The 18807-nt window shown below is 37.4% G+C and overlaps 1 protein-coding gene across 1 annotated transcript in view; it reads left to right on the top strand.

Moving 5' to 3' along the window:
• The window catches only part of DPH6 (diphthamine biosynthesis 6), a 191829-nt gene that overhangs the window by 139123 nt on the left and 33899 nt on the right, over window positions 1–18807 (top strand). Inside the window, exon 6 of the mRNA XM_005892468.2 lies at window positions 11699–11760. Within this exon, the coding sequence (XP_005892530.1) occupies window positions 11699–11760 (62 nt within the window). The remainder of the gene's footprint in view (window positions 1–11698; window positions 11761–18807) is intronic.

The following is an 18807-nucleotide window of genomic DNA, read 5'->3' on the forward strand; positions in this document are numbered from 1 at the left end:
TTGAGCTTCATATTTATAGATAAGCTAACAGGTTTGTTTTTTATGTTGAAGTGATCTGTCTCTCCAGATCCTTCTTTTAAAATTATCTTAATAACTGTCTTCTTCCATTTAGAGAAATTAAATATCATAAAGATTGTACATACAATGCTAAGATGTTTCTAAATGAAGAAAATGTGTTAAAAAAATTAAATATTCATTTATTATATTTATAAAAATAAGTTACAAAAGAGTTTTCATTTGCATATAGTTTAGTATTTATGGAAACATCAGTGTTTTAGGCAGTAAAAAATTTCTTGAGAAAAGTTCCATATCTGAGTATATTCCAGGGTAGTATGAATAATCTTCCTACCACATCCCTGACTATCATCATCCCCTGTGTGATGGTATACCAATTTAGAAGAGATCTCAGAGATCAGGGTGGCTTTAGGCCATTGATTTCTCAAGGTCAGGAGCTTGAATTGCTAGGGATCTATTGCTAGGGATGAATTGCTAGGGATCTCTGGATCTAGTCCAGGAAAATATTTTATAAAAACAATTTGAAGTGCGTGTCTTATGGATAGTGATCATGAGATCCCCAGTAATTTGTCACTTTATAATGAACAGAAAAAATGAAAGGAAAGACAGATTGCACTTGGGCTGAGTAACCAGCATCAGAAGAAAAGGACTTGAGTAGACGTTACCAACCACAGTAACAAGTGTGTATTATATACAGTGTTAAAGTAGATTAATTGAGATAAATATGTACACTATTGTGTGAAATCTAGACAAGCTGTTTCATTATTAAAACTTAGATTTTTTTGGAAATGAAATTTAGCCTATTTAAATAGTATCATCTCATGAGATATAATAAAAATTGCTAAATCATTTGGTAAGCCAAGGATGCCTACCAAAGTCTCCAGACATAATCTCTGGTAAATTTACAATGTGTCAAAATTGTTTCTCAGGTCCCATGTTTCCTTGGGATTACATGTCCATTGGAATAATCTATTGATGTGTGTATGTGAAGTGTCATTACTGATTGGTCTGCCCTGTGTGAAATACCTAAATCATCAGACTGTGGCTGGAAATAATGCCTACCATCCTCACCAAACATGGTGTAGACCCTATTACCAAAATATAAAGACTTATACATGCAGCTTATTTCATTATTAGCTCTGAGAAAAAATGTACTGCTTTTATTTTAGCTATTTTTCCTAGTGAAATGATATGTGTTTCAGAAAAATATTTGAGAATCTTCCTTAAAGCTTTAAAGCTTGTTTTTTTTTTAATTGGAAGCTAATTACTTTACAATATTGTGGTGGTTTTTGCCATATATTCACATGAATCAGCCATGGGTGTACATGTGTTCCCCATCCTGACCCTCCCTCCCACCTCCCTCTCCATCCCATCCCTCAGGGTCATCCCAGTGCATCAGCCCTGAGCACCCTGCCTCATGCATTGAACCTGGACTGGCAATCTATTTCACATATGATAATATACATGTTTCAGTGCTATTCTTTCAAATCGTCCCACCCTTGCCTTCTCCCACAAAGTCCAACAGTCTGTTGTTTACATCTGTGTCTCTTTTGCTATCTCTCATATAGGGTCATCGTTACCATCTTTCTAAACTCCATATATATGTGTTAATATACTGTATTGGTGTTTTTCTTTGTGATTTATTTCACTCTGTGTAATAGGCTCCAGTTTCATCCACCTCATTAGAACTGATTCAAATGCATTCTTTTAATAGCTGAGTAATACTCCATTGTGTATATGTACCACAGCTTTCTTATCCATTCATCTGCCAATGGACGTCTAGGTTGCTTCCATGTCCTGGCTATTATAAACAGTGCTGCGATGAACATTGGGGTACACGTGTCTCTTTCAATTCTGATTTTCTCAGTGTGTTGTATGCCCAGCAGTAGGATTGCTGGATCATAAGGCAGTTCTATTTCCAGTTTTCTAAGGAATCTCCACACTCTTCTCCATAGTGGCTATACTAGTTTGCATTACCACCAACAGTGTAAGAGGGTTCCCTTTTCTCCATACCCTCTCCAGCATTTATTGTTTGTAGACTTTTTGATAGTAGGCATTCTGATCTGCATGAGATGGTACCTCATTGTGGTTTTGATTTGTGTTTCTCTGATAATGAGTGATGTTGAGCATCTTTTCATGTGTTTATTAGCCACCCTGTGGATGGTGTTGGACGAGTGGCTTGTCAAGGTTTCCTGGTTAGGGACGCTCACGTCGGTGTTCTGGTAGGTGCAGCTGGATTTATTCTCTCTGGAGTGCAATGAAGTGTCCAGTAGTGAGTTTTAAGGTGTCTATGGGTTTGGTGTGACTTTTGGCCGCCTGTATTTTTGTGCTCAGGGTTATGTTCCTGCTTTGTTGGAGAGTTAGCTTAGTATGTCTTGCTCTGAAACTTGTTGGCTCTTGGGTGGAGCTTGGTTTCAGTGTAGGTATGGAGGCTTTCGGTTGAGCTTTTGTCGATTGATAGTCCCTGAATTCAGGCATTTTCTGGTGTTCTCAAGTTTCAGATTTAGGCCTCCTGCCTCTGGCTTTCAGTCTTATTCTTACAGTAGTCTCAAGACTTCTCCATCCATACAGGTCCGATGATAAAACATCTAGGTTAAAGGAGAAAAGATTCTCCACGATGAGGGACACCCAGAGAGGTTCACAGAGTTAAATGAAGAAGAGAAGAGGCAGGAAGGAGTTAGAGGTGACCAGGAGGAGAAGATGGGGAATCAAAAGGGGAGAGACCAGTCTAGCCAGTAATCAATTTCCTATTTGTGTACACAGTCTGGAACACTCCGAGAGGTTCACGGAGTTCCATAGAGAAGAGAAGAGGGAGGAAGGACATAGAGGTGACCAGGAGGAGAGGAGGGGCAGTCAAAAGGAGAGGGACCAATCTAACCTCTGATCAGTTCCCTAAGTTTTCTCCACAGCCTGGAACACCCAAAGAGATTCTCAGAGTTAAGTAGAGAAGAGAAGGGGGAAGGAGGAGATAGAGGGGCCCTTGGGGAGGAAAAAGGAGTGTCAAAAGGGAAGAGAGCAATCAAGCCAGTAATCACACTCCTAAATTAAAAAGGGTACTGATTTTGGTTTCTTAAAGTACAGAATTGATAACAAATACCAAAAAGCAAAGGTTAAAAATCTAGAGTAGATGTTAGACTCTTAAAAATACAATACTAAAAAAGCAAAACAAAATCATGAAAGTTATATAAAACAATATGAAATTTGCTTTAAAAATAGGGTCTTTTTTTCCCATGGTAATATTAGGTTTAAAAATGAAAATTTAAGGAGTAATAAAGAACTTAAAAATTTAAAAAAAAATTGTTTAATTTAAAAATGATAATGGTAAAATATGTCTAGGAATTTCTCTGGAGCTGTTGTGGGCAGTGTGTGGTCAGTTCAGTTTCACATAGTTCCTTGTTCCAGCTTATACTTCTTCTCAAGGTCTATAGGTCCCTTCCAATGTAGCCAGTGCTAACTACAGGGTTTTAATCTGTTGCACCTGTCACTTCCAAAGCTGTTCCCACTTCTTTGTTTACTTTGGCTTCCTCTGTTTGCAAGTCTCTTCAGTATCTACCTTCCACCCTGACACAAGGGGACAAAGGTGGTCATTTATTTAGGCTCACTTGTTCAGTTGTGCTGCGGGGAGGGAGGAACACTGGAAACAAATATCACTGGCATGTATGGGGAGTGCTCACAGTGCCTGGGCCACACTGGGTTTGCCTCCCACTCACGGCGTGTGTGCCTTTCCAGTCTACACTGCTCAGGCTCCAGGTTGCTCTGCCAGGGAACTGTCTGAAGCAGGCCCTGGGTTGCATGCACTTCCCAGATCTCCGCCACTCAGATTCAGATTCTCAGGTACTCCACAAAGGCACAGACTCAATTGGGCCTGCATTTTGTGCCCTTCTCAAGTACAAGAAGGTCAGGCGATCAGAAGCTTGGCGAGCGTACTCTTCCCAGCTGGGCGGTGAGTTTTATCACTTCCCCGGTCCCAGCTGCTCAGTGTCCTGGGTGCGCAGTGGGAACACTGTCTCAGGTGTGCTGTTGTCTCTTCTGAGGCGCTGATCTCTGGCTGTGACCCTCCTGATGGATATCAACCGTCCAGGATCCCAGGAAGACTTGGTTAGCAACTGGGAGCCTGCTCACAGTTTGCTAGGGGATGCTGTCTCTGGGGCTGAGTTTGCCCCTTTCCTTCAGGCTCTGACTGTCACCCACCTGCCTCCCTGTCTCCAGCGGGGGATCGGCTGGTCCACAGCTGGCTAACCTCTGGTATTCGCTCAGTCCTTTGTTCTGTGAGCAGTCTGGCAATGCTTTAGGTTAGAGCTTTTTGCAGGAAAGTTCTCTCTCTCTCTCTTCTTTTTTTTTCCCTCCCTGGCTATCCCACAGTTTGGGTTACTATCTCAGGTTAGCTCCCTCAGATTGCCCTCAGGGCATTCAGGCCTGGTCCTTACCCTGAGCAGTGCAGCCAGCGCCTCCCTGTTAAGCCCCAGCTTTCTGGTGGTGGATGCAAGTGTCTAGGCTACTTCTCTGCTGGGAGTTGCAGTTAGGCACTTAATCTGTGGGTTTTATTTATTTACTTTTTCCTCCCAGTTATGTTGCCCTCTGAGATTCCAAAACTCCCCACAGACCCGCTGATGAGAGGGTTTCCTAGTGTTTGGAAACTTCTCCTCTTTTAAGACTTCCTCCCCAGGATGGATCTCTGTCCCTAACTCTTTTGTCTCTCGTTTTATCTTTTATATTTTGTCCTACCTCCTTTTGAAGACAATGGGCTGCCTTTCTGGGTGCCTGGTGTCCTCCGCGAGTGTTCAGAAGTTGTTTTGTGGTATTTGCTCAGCGTCCAAATGATCTTTCAATGAATTTGTAGGGGAGAAAGTGGTCTCCCCATCTTATTCCTCCACCATCTTAGGACCACCCCCAAAAGCTTTAAAGTTTTATTTATTCTAATTGTTTCAGCTCCATAGGATTTTCAGTGCTTATCCTAGGAATAAATAAATTGAAAATATTTCTTTGAATACACAAAAATCTTGAAATAATCGACTAATTTTTACCATGGTATGCTTCTATGATGAATATGGGTTCATCTGGAAAAAATGTTCTCAATGTGACTTATGTTTACATATTTTACTGACTCTCTTATCTAAAGGCAAGCCAAATCACTTTACTGGTATGTCATGGAATACAGCCATCTTTGAAATGAGATATAACAGATATTTCTCTAATAGTTCAGACCTGGCGCCTGATAACTTTGCAGTGAATTTAAAGACTGCAAGGAAAATGGGAAGACTCTGGATTTGATCTTTCAATGCCAACCTATATAAAGCCATGTGCTCTTAAAATACTTTTCATGCATTTTAGATAGGTATTTATTTACTCCCAGATCCTTATTAAGAACACAAAACATAAATTCATAGATTCAGTCATGAGAGACTGAAAGCATTATAAATATCACTGTGAATTAGGAATGAATAGAATACAAAATAGTTCAGAACTGAAGCTGTGGGGCTGTACTACCAAGGGTCAGGAAATAGGCAAAAGTAATTGGACGATCATAGCCCTCTATGAGGGAGAACCTGAAAAAGATAAAAATAAAGCATCCATTAAAGAAAAAGCAATCAGTTAGAAAACTAAATCACTCAAAACAGTATGATGTGAAAAGAAACAATTAGAAATTTTGGCAGTGAAATATGGTCATTTAAAAAACAAAATATTGCAGTGGGCAGAATAAACTCTAGACGAACCAAGTCAAAGAGAGAATGAGTGAAGCAGAAAAAAATAATTCACCCAGAAGGCAATTCCTAGGTCAGAAAGATCCCCTGGAAAAGGGAATGGATAGGCACTCCAGTATTCTGCCTAGAAAGTTCCATGGACAGAGGAGCCTGGAGGGCTGCAGTCTATGGAGGTCTCAAAGACCTGGACCTGACTGAGTGACTAACACTTTTCTATGGTTTTGAATGTGTGTTAAAAATTACCAGTGATTACTGAAAGAGTAGAAATCCAGTATACAGCTTTCTAATCAGCCGAGAAAACAGGCAAAACACTGTTTTGATCTTTTTTTTGTTTATTTTTTGGTATGAGGCAGAAAATGGCAAAGGAAAAATGATACATAAAGTTTAATATAACAAGAAGTCCACAATAAGGTGACAGAAACAGGTCCAGAAAAAAAAATGTAGAATATAAAAAATATAAAATATTTAAGCTCAATTCTGTGAACTTGTATTTATAAGATAAAATAAAATTTTTCAAACCCTGGTTATGTGTAAATCAGAAAAATATTAACAAAAGAAAGCTGAAATTATAATGTTGATAAATAGAATGTATGATAAAAGTCATATGTGGAGATGAAAAGCTCACCACTTCTCGATAAAGGAATAATACTCTCAAAAGTTTTAGAAATTATGAACTTGTGTGTAACAAGTTACTTCTCAAGCATATAAAACAAAATTGACAGAATTATAACAAACTATTAAAACCAAAATCGTACTGAAAGGTTATACCACCCCTTTATTTGAAATAATAGTTCATGTAAATAAAATATTAGTAAGGTCATAGAAGATTTGAACGGCAGAATTAACAATTAAGGTCATGATTTTGTGTGTTTAAGTATAAAATCTTATTTTGGAAAACTAAGATCATGGCATCCAGTCCGATCACTTCATGGCAAATAGATGGGGAAACAATGGAAACAGTGAGAGACTTTATTTTGGGGGGCTCCAAAATCTCTGCAGATGGTGACTGCAGCCATGAAATTAGAAGATGCTTGCTCCTTGGAAGAAAAGCTATGACCAACCTAGACAGCATATTAAAAAGCAGAGACTTTGCCAACAAAGGTCCATCTAGTCAAAACTATGGTTTTTTTCAGTAGTCATGTATGGATATAAGAGTTGGACTATAAAGAAAGCTGAGTGCTGAAGAATTGATGCTTTTAAACTGTGGTGTTGGAGAAGACTCTTGAGAGTCCGTTGGACAGCAAGGAGATCCAACCAGTCCATCCTAAAGGAAATCAGTCCTGAATATTTATTGGAAGGACTGATGCTGAAGCTGAAAAACTGACTCATTGGAAAAGACTGATTCTGGGAAAGACTGAAGGCAGGAGGAGAAGGGGATGACAGAGGTTGAGATGGTTGGATGGCATCACCAACTCGATGAACATGAGTTTGAGCAAGCTCTGGGAGTTAGTGATGGACAGGGAAGCCTGGCATGCTGCAGTCCACAGGGTCACAAAGAGTTGGGCACGACTGAGTGAACTGAACTTGCTTTCAACAGATCCACTTTCCAAGCACAGATGGGGTATTTATAATATGTAATTATCTATAAGTCATGAAGAAACTTTACCAAATTTTGAAGAATTGTAGTATAAAGATATAGTCTTGACCATATGCAGTCAAATTAGAAAGGAAAAAAAAGTAGTAGAAGTAAGCAAACATGTTTGACACAAGAGTAATCTTAAATAACAATAAAAATGACAAAATATTGACAACTGAATGACAACAAATGTGCCACTTTCAAATCTTTTGGGATGCAGCTAAATTGGTATTTAAAATCTTTCTATTTAAAAAATAAGAAATATGTAAATATAAATGAATCAAGTGTTCAAATCAAGAATCTAGAATAAATAAACTACTGAATAAATGTAAATAGAAGCAAGGAAGTAATAAAAGTAAGAGTAAAGTTTATGAAATTAAAAGTCAGAGAAAATATTAAAAACAGCAAAAAACTGGCATCTTGATGAAACTCCCCACGTTGCCAAATATGTGACAAAATCTAATGTAAAAGACTGATCACCAATAAAGTCTTCTACCTTATGTGAATTCATGAAATAAATAGCCTTTGTTTAGAGATGTTTCAGTATTATTAAGAAAAGATAATGAGTAGTCTATTAGAAAAATGGTCAAAGAATATGAAGAGTCATTTCACAGTAAAAAATAAAAATTATAAATCAGGCTGCACATTTCTGAAAAACATGTTCCACTGCAATCCTACAAGAGTTGCTATTCAGTCACCAGTTAGTGTCTAACTCTTTGCAACCGCACTGACTATAGCATGCCAGGCTTCCCTGTCCCTCATTATCTCCTGGAGTTTGCCCAAATTGTGTCCATTGCATCAGTGATGCCATCCAATGAACTCATCCTGTTACCCTTTTTACCTCCTGCCTTCAGTTTTCCCCAGCATCAGGGTCTTTTCCAATAAGTCACCTGTTCACATCAGGTGGCCAAAGTATTGGAGCTTCAGCTTCAACATCAGTACTTCCAATAAGTATTCAGGGTTGATTTCCTTTAGGATTGACTGGTTTCATCTCCTTGCTGTCCAGGGGACTCTCTGGAGTCTTCTCCAGCACTGCAGTGTGAAAGCCTCAATTCTTAGGCACTCTGCCTTTTTTATGGTCCAACTCTCACATCTGTACATGACTACGAAAGACCATAGCCTTGACTATATGGACCTTTGTCAGAAAAGTGATATCTTTGCTTTTTAACACACTGTCTAGGTTTGTCATAGGTTTCCTGCCAAGAACCAATCGTCTTCTGTTTTCATGGCTGCAGTCACCAGCCACAGTGATTTTAGAGCCCAAGAAGAAGAAATCTACCACTGCTTCCAGCTTTTCTTCTTCTATTTGCTGTGAAGTATGGGTATCCAAAATCACTGCAGATGCTAATTGCAGCCATGAAATTAAAAGACCCTCACTCCTTGGAAGGAAAGTTATGACCAACCTAGACAGCATATTAAAAAGCAGAGATATTACTTTGCCAAAAAAGGTCTGTCTAGTCAAGGCTATGGTTTTCCAGTAGTCATGTATGGATGTGAGAGTTGGACTCTAAAGAAAGCTGAGTGCCAAAGAATTGATGCTTTTGAACTGTGATGTTGGAGAAGACTCTTGAGAGTCCTTTGGACAACAAGGAGATCCAACCAGTCCATTCTAAAGGAGATCGGTCCTGTGTGTTCATTGGAAGGACTGATGTTGAAGCTGAAACTCCGATACTTTGGCCACCTTATGCGAAGAGCTGACTCATTTGAAAAAACCCTGATGCTGGGAAAGATTGAGGGCAGGAGGAGAAGGGGATGACAGAGGATGAGATGGTTGGATGGCATCACTGACTCAATGGACATGGGTTTGGGTAGACTCGGCAGTTGGTGATGGACAGGGAGACCTGGCGTGCTATGGTTCATGGGGTCAGAAAGTATCGGACACGGCTGAGTGACTGAACTGAACTGATAGAGATGTTGTGTTTGGCAGAGGTAGGGAAAGGTTTCCATAAACAATACTTTACCCATAAATAAGAGATAGAATTATAACACTCTAGCTATGATAACTGAAAGTAAATTCTACATAAGTTGAATATCTCAATGTGAATACAAAGTTTTAAAACTTCAAAAGGAAAATATAAAAGACTCACATTATTTCCTTGGGGAAGGAAAGAATTTATTACAAAGAAAGGAAAAACATTTTTAAGTAACAATTCTTTTGACTACTATAAGGTTAAAATTTTTATGTTTATCAAAAGACCTTCCCCCAATAAAAAAGTGTAATAACAAGCCACTGGTTAGCAAAGTGTTTACTGTGCCCATAATGATGAAGAATCAGCATTCAGAATATATCAAGAACAATTAATCATCAAATAAAAGGGAAAACAGCATTTAAAAAACCAAGTGATTTTAATAAGCAGTTCACAGAAGTGAAAACCTGAATGAATGGGCAATGAAATATGGAAAAGTGCTTATTTTTAATAGTAATCATAAGGTTAAAACTAATACAAGTATCCAAAACATTTTTTATATGTCTGTGTATATCAGATTGGCAAAGATGAAAAATCTGATATTAAACTGTTTTCATATTATGGGAACTAGGGGTTTATTTCCTTGATGGTGAAAGTACAAAGTAACAATACTTCTTTGGAGAGCAATTTGGCAATATATAGTAGACTTGAAGATTACATATATAGGTATAAATATATATATATATACGTAAAATAGCAATTATATTATAGTTTTTCTACACTATCGTGGTAATTTTATATATATGCATATTTAATGCAGCACAGAAAGTTCTTCCTAGTAGAAAAACAGACATTAGAAATAAGTCATTGCCCAGCTGTCCACCTACTGGAAAATGGACATGTAAATTCCATAATGTAATAGAACAGTAAAGATGGATGGACCAGAGCCACAGTAATCAATATAAATAAATCTTTCATTAACAAAGGGAACTGGAAAAAAACAAAAGTTATCATTCATGTTAAAATTTGATATACATGAACAACATCAAATATTGTTTTGGATATGTACACTTATAATAAAATTATAAAAGCATAGTTGGGAAATACTTGATAAGAGTGGTTATTCATGTTGAAAGACTAGGGAAAATAGATTAATTAGGGGTAGATATACTGTGAAATTCTATTATGTTGGTGATGTTTATTTCTTGAAGTTGTGGAGGAAATATGGCAAGATATTTATGTTTATTAAATCTGAGTGATGATTACATATGTGTTTGTTTCAAAATATTTCATTTACTTATTCATTTTAAACTTTGAAAAGTGTTCTACATGAATAGAGACTAGAATAAGTCAGTGATTACTTCATCAATGTGTTTACCCAGCCAACTGAAATTTTGCTTTTAGTGAACACACCACGATAAGGGTGCCATGAAGGGAGTTGACTTAATCTACCTAGTGCTACTAGTTTGAGTTGTTTGCTTTGGCTTTACTATATGAGAATCCTCAATCTTTATCTGACTTCCCTTTTATTATTCTGTATGTGATTATAACAAATATCATGTTACCAAAACAGGCATCCAACTAGAAGCAGAAAATTGTTACTCAGTTCGTATACTCAATAAGCTAAATGGTTTAAACCAATAAAAATGTAAAAATAGCATATTTAAATAAGCTTAAGCTACTGCAAATACTATGGATGTAAATATCTAAAGTGAGTTCATTCATTTCATAGCTGAATTGTGGCATGTGATTTTTTCCCCCTGGAAGATGAATTTTGGAATGTGGGACGAGTTCCTGTTGTCCACAGTAGTCTACTATACCCCATCACTCACATAAACTCTGCTGTTATCAGTTGGAACACTTTCATCAGAGATTATGCACATGCTACTGGTACTGTAATGATTTTTCAGAGTTTCTTTTTTTCTTAGAAAACACTGTCACACAAGTGGTCATTAAAATAAGCTGTCATTTAATTTGGTAATATTTCTGTTCATGTGTTATTAAGTGAATTAATTATATAGGCTTACAGCCTACCACTCTCTTGTTTTCTACTTTTATTCTCCAAATAAGTTTGAAATTTATACAAAATAGGTGTGTCAGAAAAATTCTCACTGTTGTCTCCATGAGTAAAAACAAATTATAATAATTAAAATGCCTTGGATTTCAATTTCATATCTTCTAAATGATAGTTTTTTTCCTACCCTAATTACAGTTCCTCAAAAATGAAAAAGGGATTGAAACAATGCATCTGGTAGTTGATGAAGAGCAATTAAAAAATGAACTGGAATGAAACTTACTTTTCAGGAGCAAGAAAAGCAGTTACCCAAGGGGAATAGAAAAATAAATACTAGCAAAGTAAATTTTGCTTTAGAATCAGAGCACTTTAAAATATATATACACTAGTTTCCTAGGCAAAGAGGAACCAAGGGAATGGAAATGTGTTTTTAAACCTCCAGTTTAATAGTTATGTAAAAAAAATATTTGACCTTTCTTGGCAGGTTTAGATCCAGATAAGCATCTTGGAAAAACCTTGGATCAAATGGAGCCCTATCTCTTAGAGGTAAGAATTTAGAGTATTTCTCAAAATACAGGCATCTAAAGGAGGAAAATAAACAATGCCATGATATGCTGATTATACAATCAATTTTTAGAAATTCTCAGATACATTGATGATACAGCTTTGTGATAAAATTAAACCTCAGATGGGTATGAAAGTGTTTAAAATTAATTACAAAAGTTATGACTACTCTGTTGCGCTCGCTAAAAGAATAATTAAGTAAGCTATATTAAAAAGGAAATTGTTTGTCAAAAAGTTTACTTTTATTTTCCCTGGTAACTCAGACAGTGAAGAATCTGCCTGCAATGCAAGAGACCTGGATTTAATCCCTGGGCTAGAAAGATTCCCTGGAGAAGGGAATGGCAGCCCACTCCATTAGTCTTGCCTGGAAAATTCCATGGACAGAGGAGCCTGGCAGGCTGCAGTCAATTGCAGCCTGAAAAGAGTTGGACACGACTGAGCGACTGACACTTTCACTTTCAAAGTACAGTCCCTGATGGTCTCCATGATAAGGTGCATTTCCATCAGAAATGCAAGAGAAAATTTCCTTTATAGATTATCTAATCTAACCTCTTTTCTTTTACCAATTAGGAAATTAACTTGCCGAGTAGTAAATAAATTATCCCGAGGCTTCAGGTTACAACTGTTTATCATTGTCAAAGTCTAAATGTGTTTTAAATATTAAAGAAAGATCTTGTTATTTTTACTCTATTAACTGTATTATATTTTATTAGAATTAGGGGTCAAATGTTAGGATTAGCATGGCAATTCTGAATTAACGAGAATAGTGTAACTTGGATTTTTGAAATTTTACAGTTACAAAAAATGAAAAAGAAAATCACCCTACTTCTGTGAAAGAAGTAAACTCCTCTATTAAGTTACCATTTTTCCCTCCCATGTTCTTCATCAAATTGTCTCTGGACACTGTTAATGCCAGTGCTGTAATATGAACTGTTAGCAGTTACACCTGTCAGTAACTATATGTGTTTCACATTTTTCTTTCAGATATTTGATTATTTTATGGCTTATCAATATGTACCAAATGCTTAGAAATCCCTAAAATGTTCATTTCTTGTTTTACTAAGCGTTATGCTTGTACTTAGTCACTCAGTTGTGTATGACTCTTTGCAACCCCATGGACTGTAGCCCACCAGGCTCCTCTGTCCATGGAATTTTCCAGGCAAGAATACTGGAATGGGTTTCCATACCCTCCTTCAGGGAATCTTCCCACCCAGGGATCAAACCCAGGTCTCCCGCATTGCAGGCAAATTCTTGACTGTCTGAGCCACCAGGAAAGCCCAAGAATACTAGGGTGGGTAGCCTATCCCTTCTCCAGGGGATCTTCCTGACCCAGTAATTGAACCAGGCTCTCCTGCATTACAGGTAGATTCTTTACCCAGCTGAGCTACCATGGAAGCCCACCAGGGAAGCCCCTTATTAAGTATTATTAAGCATCTAACATGTGCTAGGAAAATCAGTTCAGTTCAGTTCAGTCACTCAGTCGTGTCTGACTCTTTGTGATCCCATGGACTGCAGCACGCCAGGCCTCCCTGTCCATCAACAACTCCCGGAGTTTACCCAAACCCATGTCCATTGAGTCGGTGATGCCATCCAACCATCTCATCCTCTGTCATCCTCTTCTCCTCCCGCCTTCAATCTTTCCCAGCATCAGGGTCTTTTCCAATGAGTGACATAAATAGTAAAAGATTTGGAAATGAGCTAGGAAAAGATTTGAAAATGAGCTAGGAAAATAGCAAAAGATTGAAATGATTATATAATTGTGACAAATTATTTTGATTTCTAGATACTTTGATATCATTTATGATGGACATGGCTGCTTTCCATGCCCCTCTGATAGGACTCTTTTCACAGTAATTTGTTCTATGCCCAGCATATCTATGTTCACATCTATTCACTACCATTGGGCTAAATTTTGCTTCTACAAAAGCAGTGTAAATAATGTAATTAAACTTATGAGGGTGAAAGAAAGGGAACTTCAGAGATAGGAGACTGGAGTTTTGGCAAAAGATGCTTCTAAAACTTGAAGTTGTGAGGTCAGGTTTCAAGCATCTGTAGATTATTTTTAGAAAGGCAAGTAAAGCTTTAGGATTACCATTATGTTGATTGTGAATTAACCTGTGTGTTACCATAATATGTTTAAACACAGAAATTACTTTATTCTACTTTAGCAAGTTCCTCACAAGACCTGTCAGTCTTACATTTCACAAAAAAATTATCTACCCATTCTCCATAATGACCATTTTATTCCCTCTCTGCTCCTCAAGTTTCAAATCCCTTCATATTTTACTGTCAATGTACAAATGGTAGCAAAGTGCTGAATGAATAAAAGCACCATTGAAATAAATTAAAAATACAGGGACACAAAATCATAATACATTTGCAAGGACATAGACAAAAGATACACATGGAATACTTTTAAATATATGTCTGTGATAAGGAAAAGGGGATAAGGAATAGAGATAAATAGGAATTTTTATTTTTTATTTATTGAAGTACAGTTGACGTGCAGTATTATATGTTCAGTTCAGTTCAGTCAGTTCAGTCACTCGGTCGTGTCCAACTCTTTGTGACCCCATGAATCGCAGCACTCCAGGCCTCCCTGTCCATCACCAACTCCCAGAGTTCACTCAGAATCACGTCCATTGAGTCAGTAATGCCATCCAGCCATCTTATCCTCTGTCGTCTCCTTCTCCTCCCGCCCCCAATCCCTCCCAGCATCAGAGTCTTTTCCAATGAGTCAACTCTTCGCATGAGGTGGCCAAAGTACTGGAGTTTCAGCTTTAGCATCATTCCCTCCAAAGAAATCCCAGGGCTGATCTCCTTCAGAATGGACTGGTTGGATCTCCTTGCAGTCCAAGGGACTCTCAAGAGTCTTCTCCAACACCACAGTTCAAAAGCATCAATTCTTCGGTGCTCAGCTTTCTTCATAGTCCAACTCTCACATCCATACATGACCACTGGAAAAATCATAGCCTTGACTAGACAGACCTTTGTTGGCAAAGTAATGTCTCTGCTTTTCGATATGCTATCTAGGTTGGTCATAACTTTTCTTCCAAGGAGCAAGCATCTTTTAATTTCATGGCTGCAGTCACCATCTGCAGTATTATGTTACAGATGTACAATATAGTGATTCACATTTTTAAAAGTTATACTCCATTTACAGTTATTCTAAATAATATTGACTATATTTATTATACTTTATAATATATCCCATAGCTTACTTTATATGATAGTTTGTAGCTCTTAATTCTCTACCACTATGTTGCCTATCCCCCCATCCCTTTTCTCGTTAATAAATAAATGGAAAAATTTAAAATAACAACATAAGGGACTTCTCTGGGGTTCAGTGGCTAAGACTGCACACCCAATGCAGGGGGCCTAGGTTCAGTCCCTGGCCAGGTAATTAAATGCTGCAACTTAAGTTCCTGCATGCCATACCAAAGATCAAAGTTCTGTGTGCTGCAACCAAGACCCGGCACTGCCAAGGAAACAAATAAATAAAATAAATATTTTTAATAAGACATAAGAATACCTGACTGTTACTGCAAATTTGCAATATGGTAAAGTATAAAGTAGCAAAAAAAAGCATAGTTCTTCTGCCCCATGATGCATGTTGCTAATGTGTTGGTGTATTCCCTGATTTTTATTTCCTGAGCTTTTGTTGTACACTCAAGTTCATATCATTAAATATTTGTACGTATTGTATTTGCACAGTTTGGTTCAACTATACATATAGTTTGTCTCCTTTTTTTCTCATAATATTATGATGTGTTTACTTTCCCACAGAACTAAATCTATTTGAAAATACATTAATTAATGGCTGTGTAGATTCCATCATATTCATATTCTACATGTGAATATATTCTTGTTGGGAATATTTGTCTCTATGGTTGGTACAAAAGTAATTGTGGTTTTACATTGTTGAACTTTTGCATTTGATTGGAAACTGTGATTATATTATACATCATTTTCATGCACATCTTACTTTATGTTCTTTTGCTAATGACTTATTACTTGATGTTTATTTTATATTTACTTTAGACTATAAATTTGATGTTAGACAAAAAGCAAATACAAGCGATTTTTTTATTCACGTTCAAAATGAATCATAAAGCAGGGAGGCAACTCTCAATATCAATGCATTTGGCCCAGGAATTGCTAATGAACATACAGAGTAATGGTGGTTCAAAAAGTTTTGCAAAGGAGATGAGAACCTTGAAGATGAGGAGCATAGTGGCTGGCCATCAGAAGTTGACAACTACCAATTGAAAGGAGTCATCAAAGCTGATCCTCTTACAACTACAGGATAAATTGTTGAAGAACTCAGCATCAACCATTCTAAGGTCATTTGGTATTTGAAGCAAACTGGAAAAGTGAAAAAGCTCAGGAAGTGGGTGCCTCATGACCTGAAAACAAATCAAAAAATTGTTGTTTTGAAGAGTCATCTTTCTTCTCTTATACCATGCAACAACAATGAACCATTTCCCAATTGGATTGTGACGTGCGACAAAGAGTAGATTTTATACAACAAGTGACAATGACCACCTCAGTGCTTGGACCAAGAAGAAGCTCCAAAGCACTTCCCAAAGCCAAACTTGTGCCAAAACAAGGTCATGGTCACTGTTTGGTGATCTGCTGCCCATCTGATCCACTACAGCTTTCTTATTCCTGGCAAAACCATTAGAGAAGTATGCTCAACAGATCCAGTGAGATGCACCGAAAACAGCAATGCCTGCAGCTAGCATTGGTCAACCGAATGGGCCCAGTTCTTCTCCACAACAACGCCTGACCACATGTCACACAACCAGTGCTTCAAAAGTTGAACAAATTGGGCTAAGAAGTTTTGCCTCATCCACCATATTCACCTGACCTCTCACCAACCAGCTACCACTTCTTTAAGCATCTCCACCACTTTTTGCAGGGAAAATGCTCCCACAACCAGCAGGAGGCAGAAAATGCTTTCCAAGAGTTTATCAAATCCCAAAGCATGGCTTTTTATGCTACAGGAATAAACAAACTTATACCTCATTACCAAAAATGTGTTGATTGTACTCATTTCTATTTTGATTAATAAAGATGTGTTTGAGTCTAGTTATAATGATTTAAAATTCATGGTCTGAAACCACCATTACTTTTTCAACAACCTAATAAGTTATTAAAAAGTTATTTCTTTTTAAATTATTATAAACACTATTCTGATTATTATCTTTCCTAGTAAATCTTCATGTATATTTCTGATTATTATTTTCTTTAGATAAATTCCTAGGAATTATAATTTCTGGATCAAAAAATAAAACTTCAAGGCTTATACATTTATTACTCTAAATTAACTATGGAATCATTTCAGCCATTGCTCCTTAAGTTTCTGCAAGTTCCTAAGATTATTATATGATACATAAACAATGGATTAAAAAATTATTTTATCTTTTGTGCTTCTTCCCCCCAGGATTATTTTCTCATTGTTCAGAAAAGGAGATGAATTTTAATATAAAATTACATCAAATTTTAAAAGCTTTGGACTGCTCTTTAAATGTTTTTGAAGAGTATTCCTATATTTGTGATATTTTACAATGTTTGTTGAACTCAGTCTTTGAAATGATTCTTCATTCTTTGCTATGTAAACAACCCTCTGAGTCTTTCTTGCCTCTTACTTACTTCATCATCTCACTTTCATGTCTTATGGTTGATTTTTACCTCTATGTCTTTGTATTACTTAATGATTTCCCTCAGATTTAGCACTATTTATTGATTTCTCACTCTAGATTATGCAGATTTAGCTATCTTTACTCCCTTTGTCTCCACCAAATATGTGTACCCTTTTCCTCATTCCATCTTCCCACATAATACTGCAATTCTGGTTGTATGAATAGTCAGTGTTTAAATTACAATAACTATAAAAACTCAAAACACAGCCTCATTAGGTAGTAAACTCTGCTAGTAAACCTTTCCTGTGTTGTTGTTCAGTCTCCCAGTCATGTCCAATTCTTTGTGACCCCATGGACTGCAACACGCCAGGCCTCCCTGTCCCTCACCATCTCCGGGAGTTTGCCCAGGTTCATGTCCATTGCATTGGTGATGCCATCCAGCCATCTCATCCTCTGATACCCTGTTCTCCTTCTGCCCTCAGTTTTTCCCAGCATCAGAGATTTTTCCAGTGAGTCGACTGTTTGCGTCAGGTGACCAAAATACTGGAACTTCAGCTTTAGAATCAGTCCTTCCAATGAGTATTCAGGGTTGATTTCTTTTAAGATTGACTGCTTTGATCTTCCTGTCCAAGGGACTCTCAGAAGTCTTCTCCAGCACCACAGTTTGAAGGCATCAATTCTTTGGTGTTCTGTCTTCTTTACAGTCTAGTTCTTACAACCGTACATGACCACTGGAGAGACCAAAGCCTTGACTATACGGACCATTGTCAGCAGAGTAATGTCTCTGCTCTTCAACACACTGTCTGTGTTTGTCATAGCTTTCCTGCCAAGAACCAATTGTCTTCTGTTTTCATGGCTACAGTCACCATGCACAATGATTTTAGAGCCCAAGAAGAGGAAATCTATCACTGCTTCCACCTTTACCCTTCTATTTGCCATCAAGTGCTGGGGCTGGATGCCATGATCTTGGTTTTTTTAATATTTAGTTTTAAGCCAGCTTTTTCACTCTCCTCCTTCACCTTCATCAAGAGGTTCTTTAGTCCCTCTTCACTCTCTGCCATTAGAGTGTTATTGAGGTTGTTAATGTTTCTCCTACCTCTCTTGATTCCAGTTTGTAACTTATCTAGTCCAGCATTTCTCATAATGTGCTCAGTGTATAGATTAAACAAACAGGGTGACAGCAGACAGCCCTGCCATACTCCTTTCTCAATCCTGAACCAATCAGCTGGTCAATACAAGGTTCTTAACTGTTGCTTCTTGATCCTCAAATGTTTTCATGTGAATTATAATTGTCTTGCTTTATTCATTTATTCCATATTCTATGTACTAATCACTAATTCAGTGCTTTACTCATTGACAGTTTCTTAGTCTCTTAGCCAGATGT

This window comes from Bos mutus, chromosome 10 (assembly GCF_027580195.1).
Source record: "Bos mutus isolate GX-2022 chromosome 10, NWIPB_WYAK_1.1, whole genome shotgun sequence".
NCBI lineage: Eukaryota > Metazoa > Chordata > Mammalia > Artiodactyla > Bovidae > Bos > Bos mutus.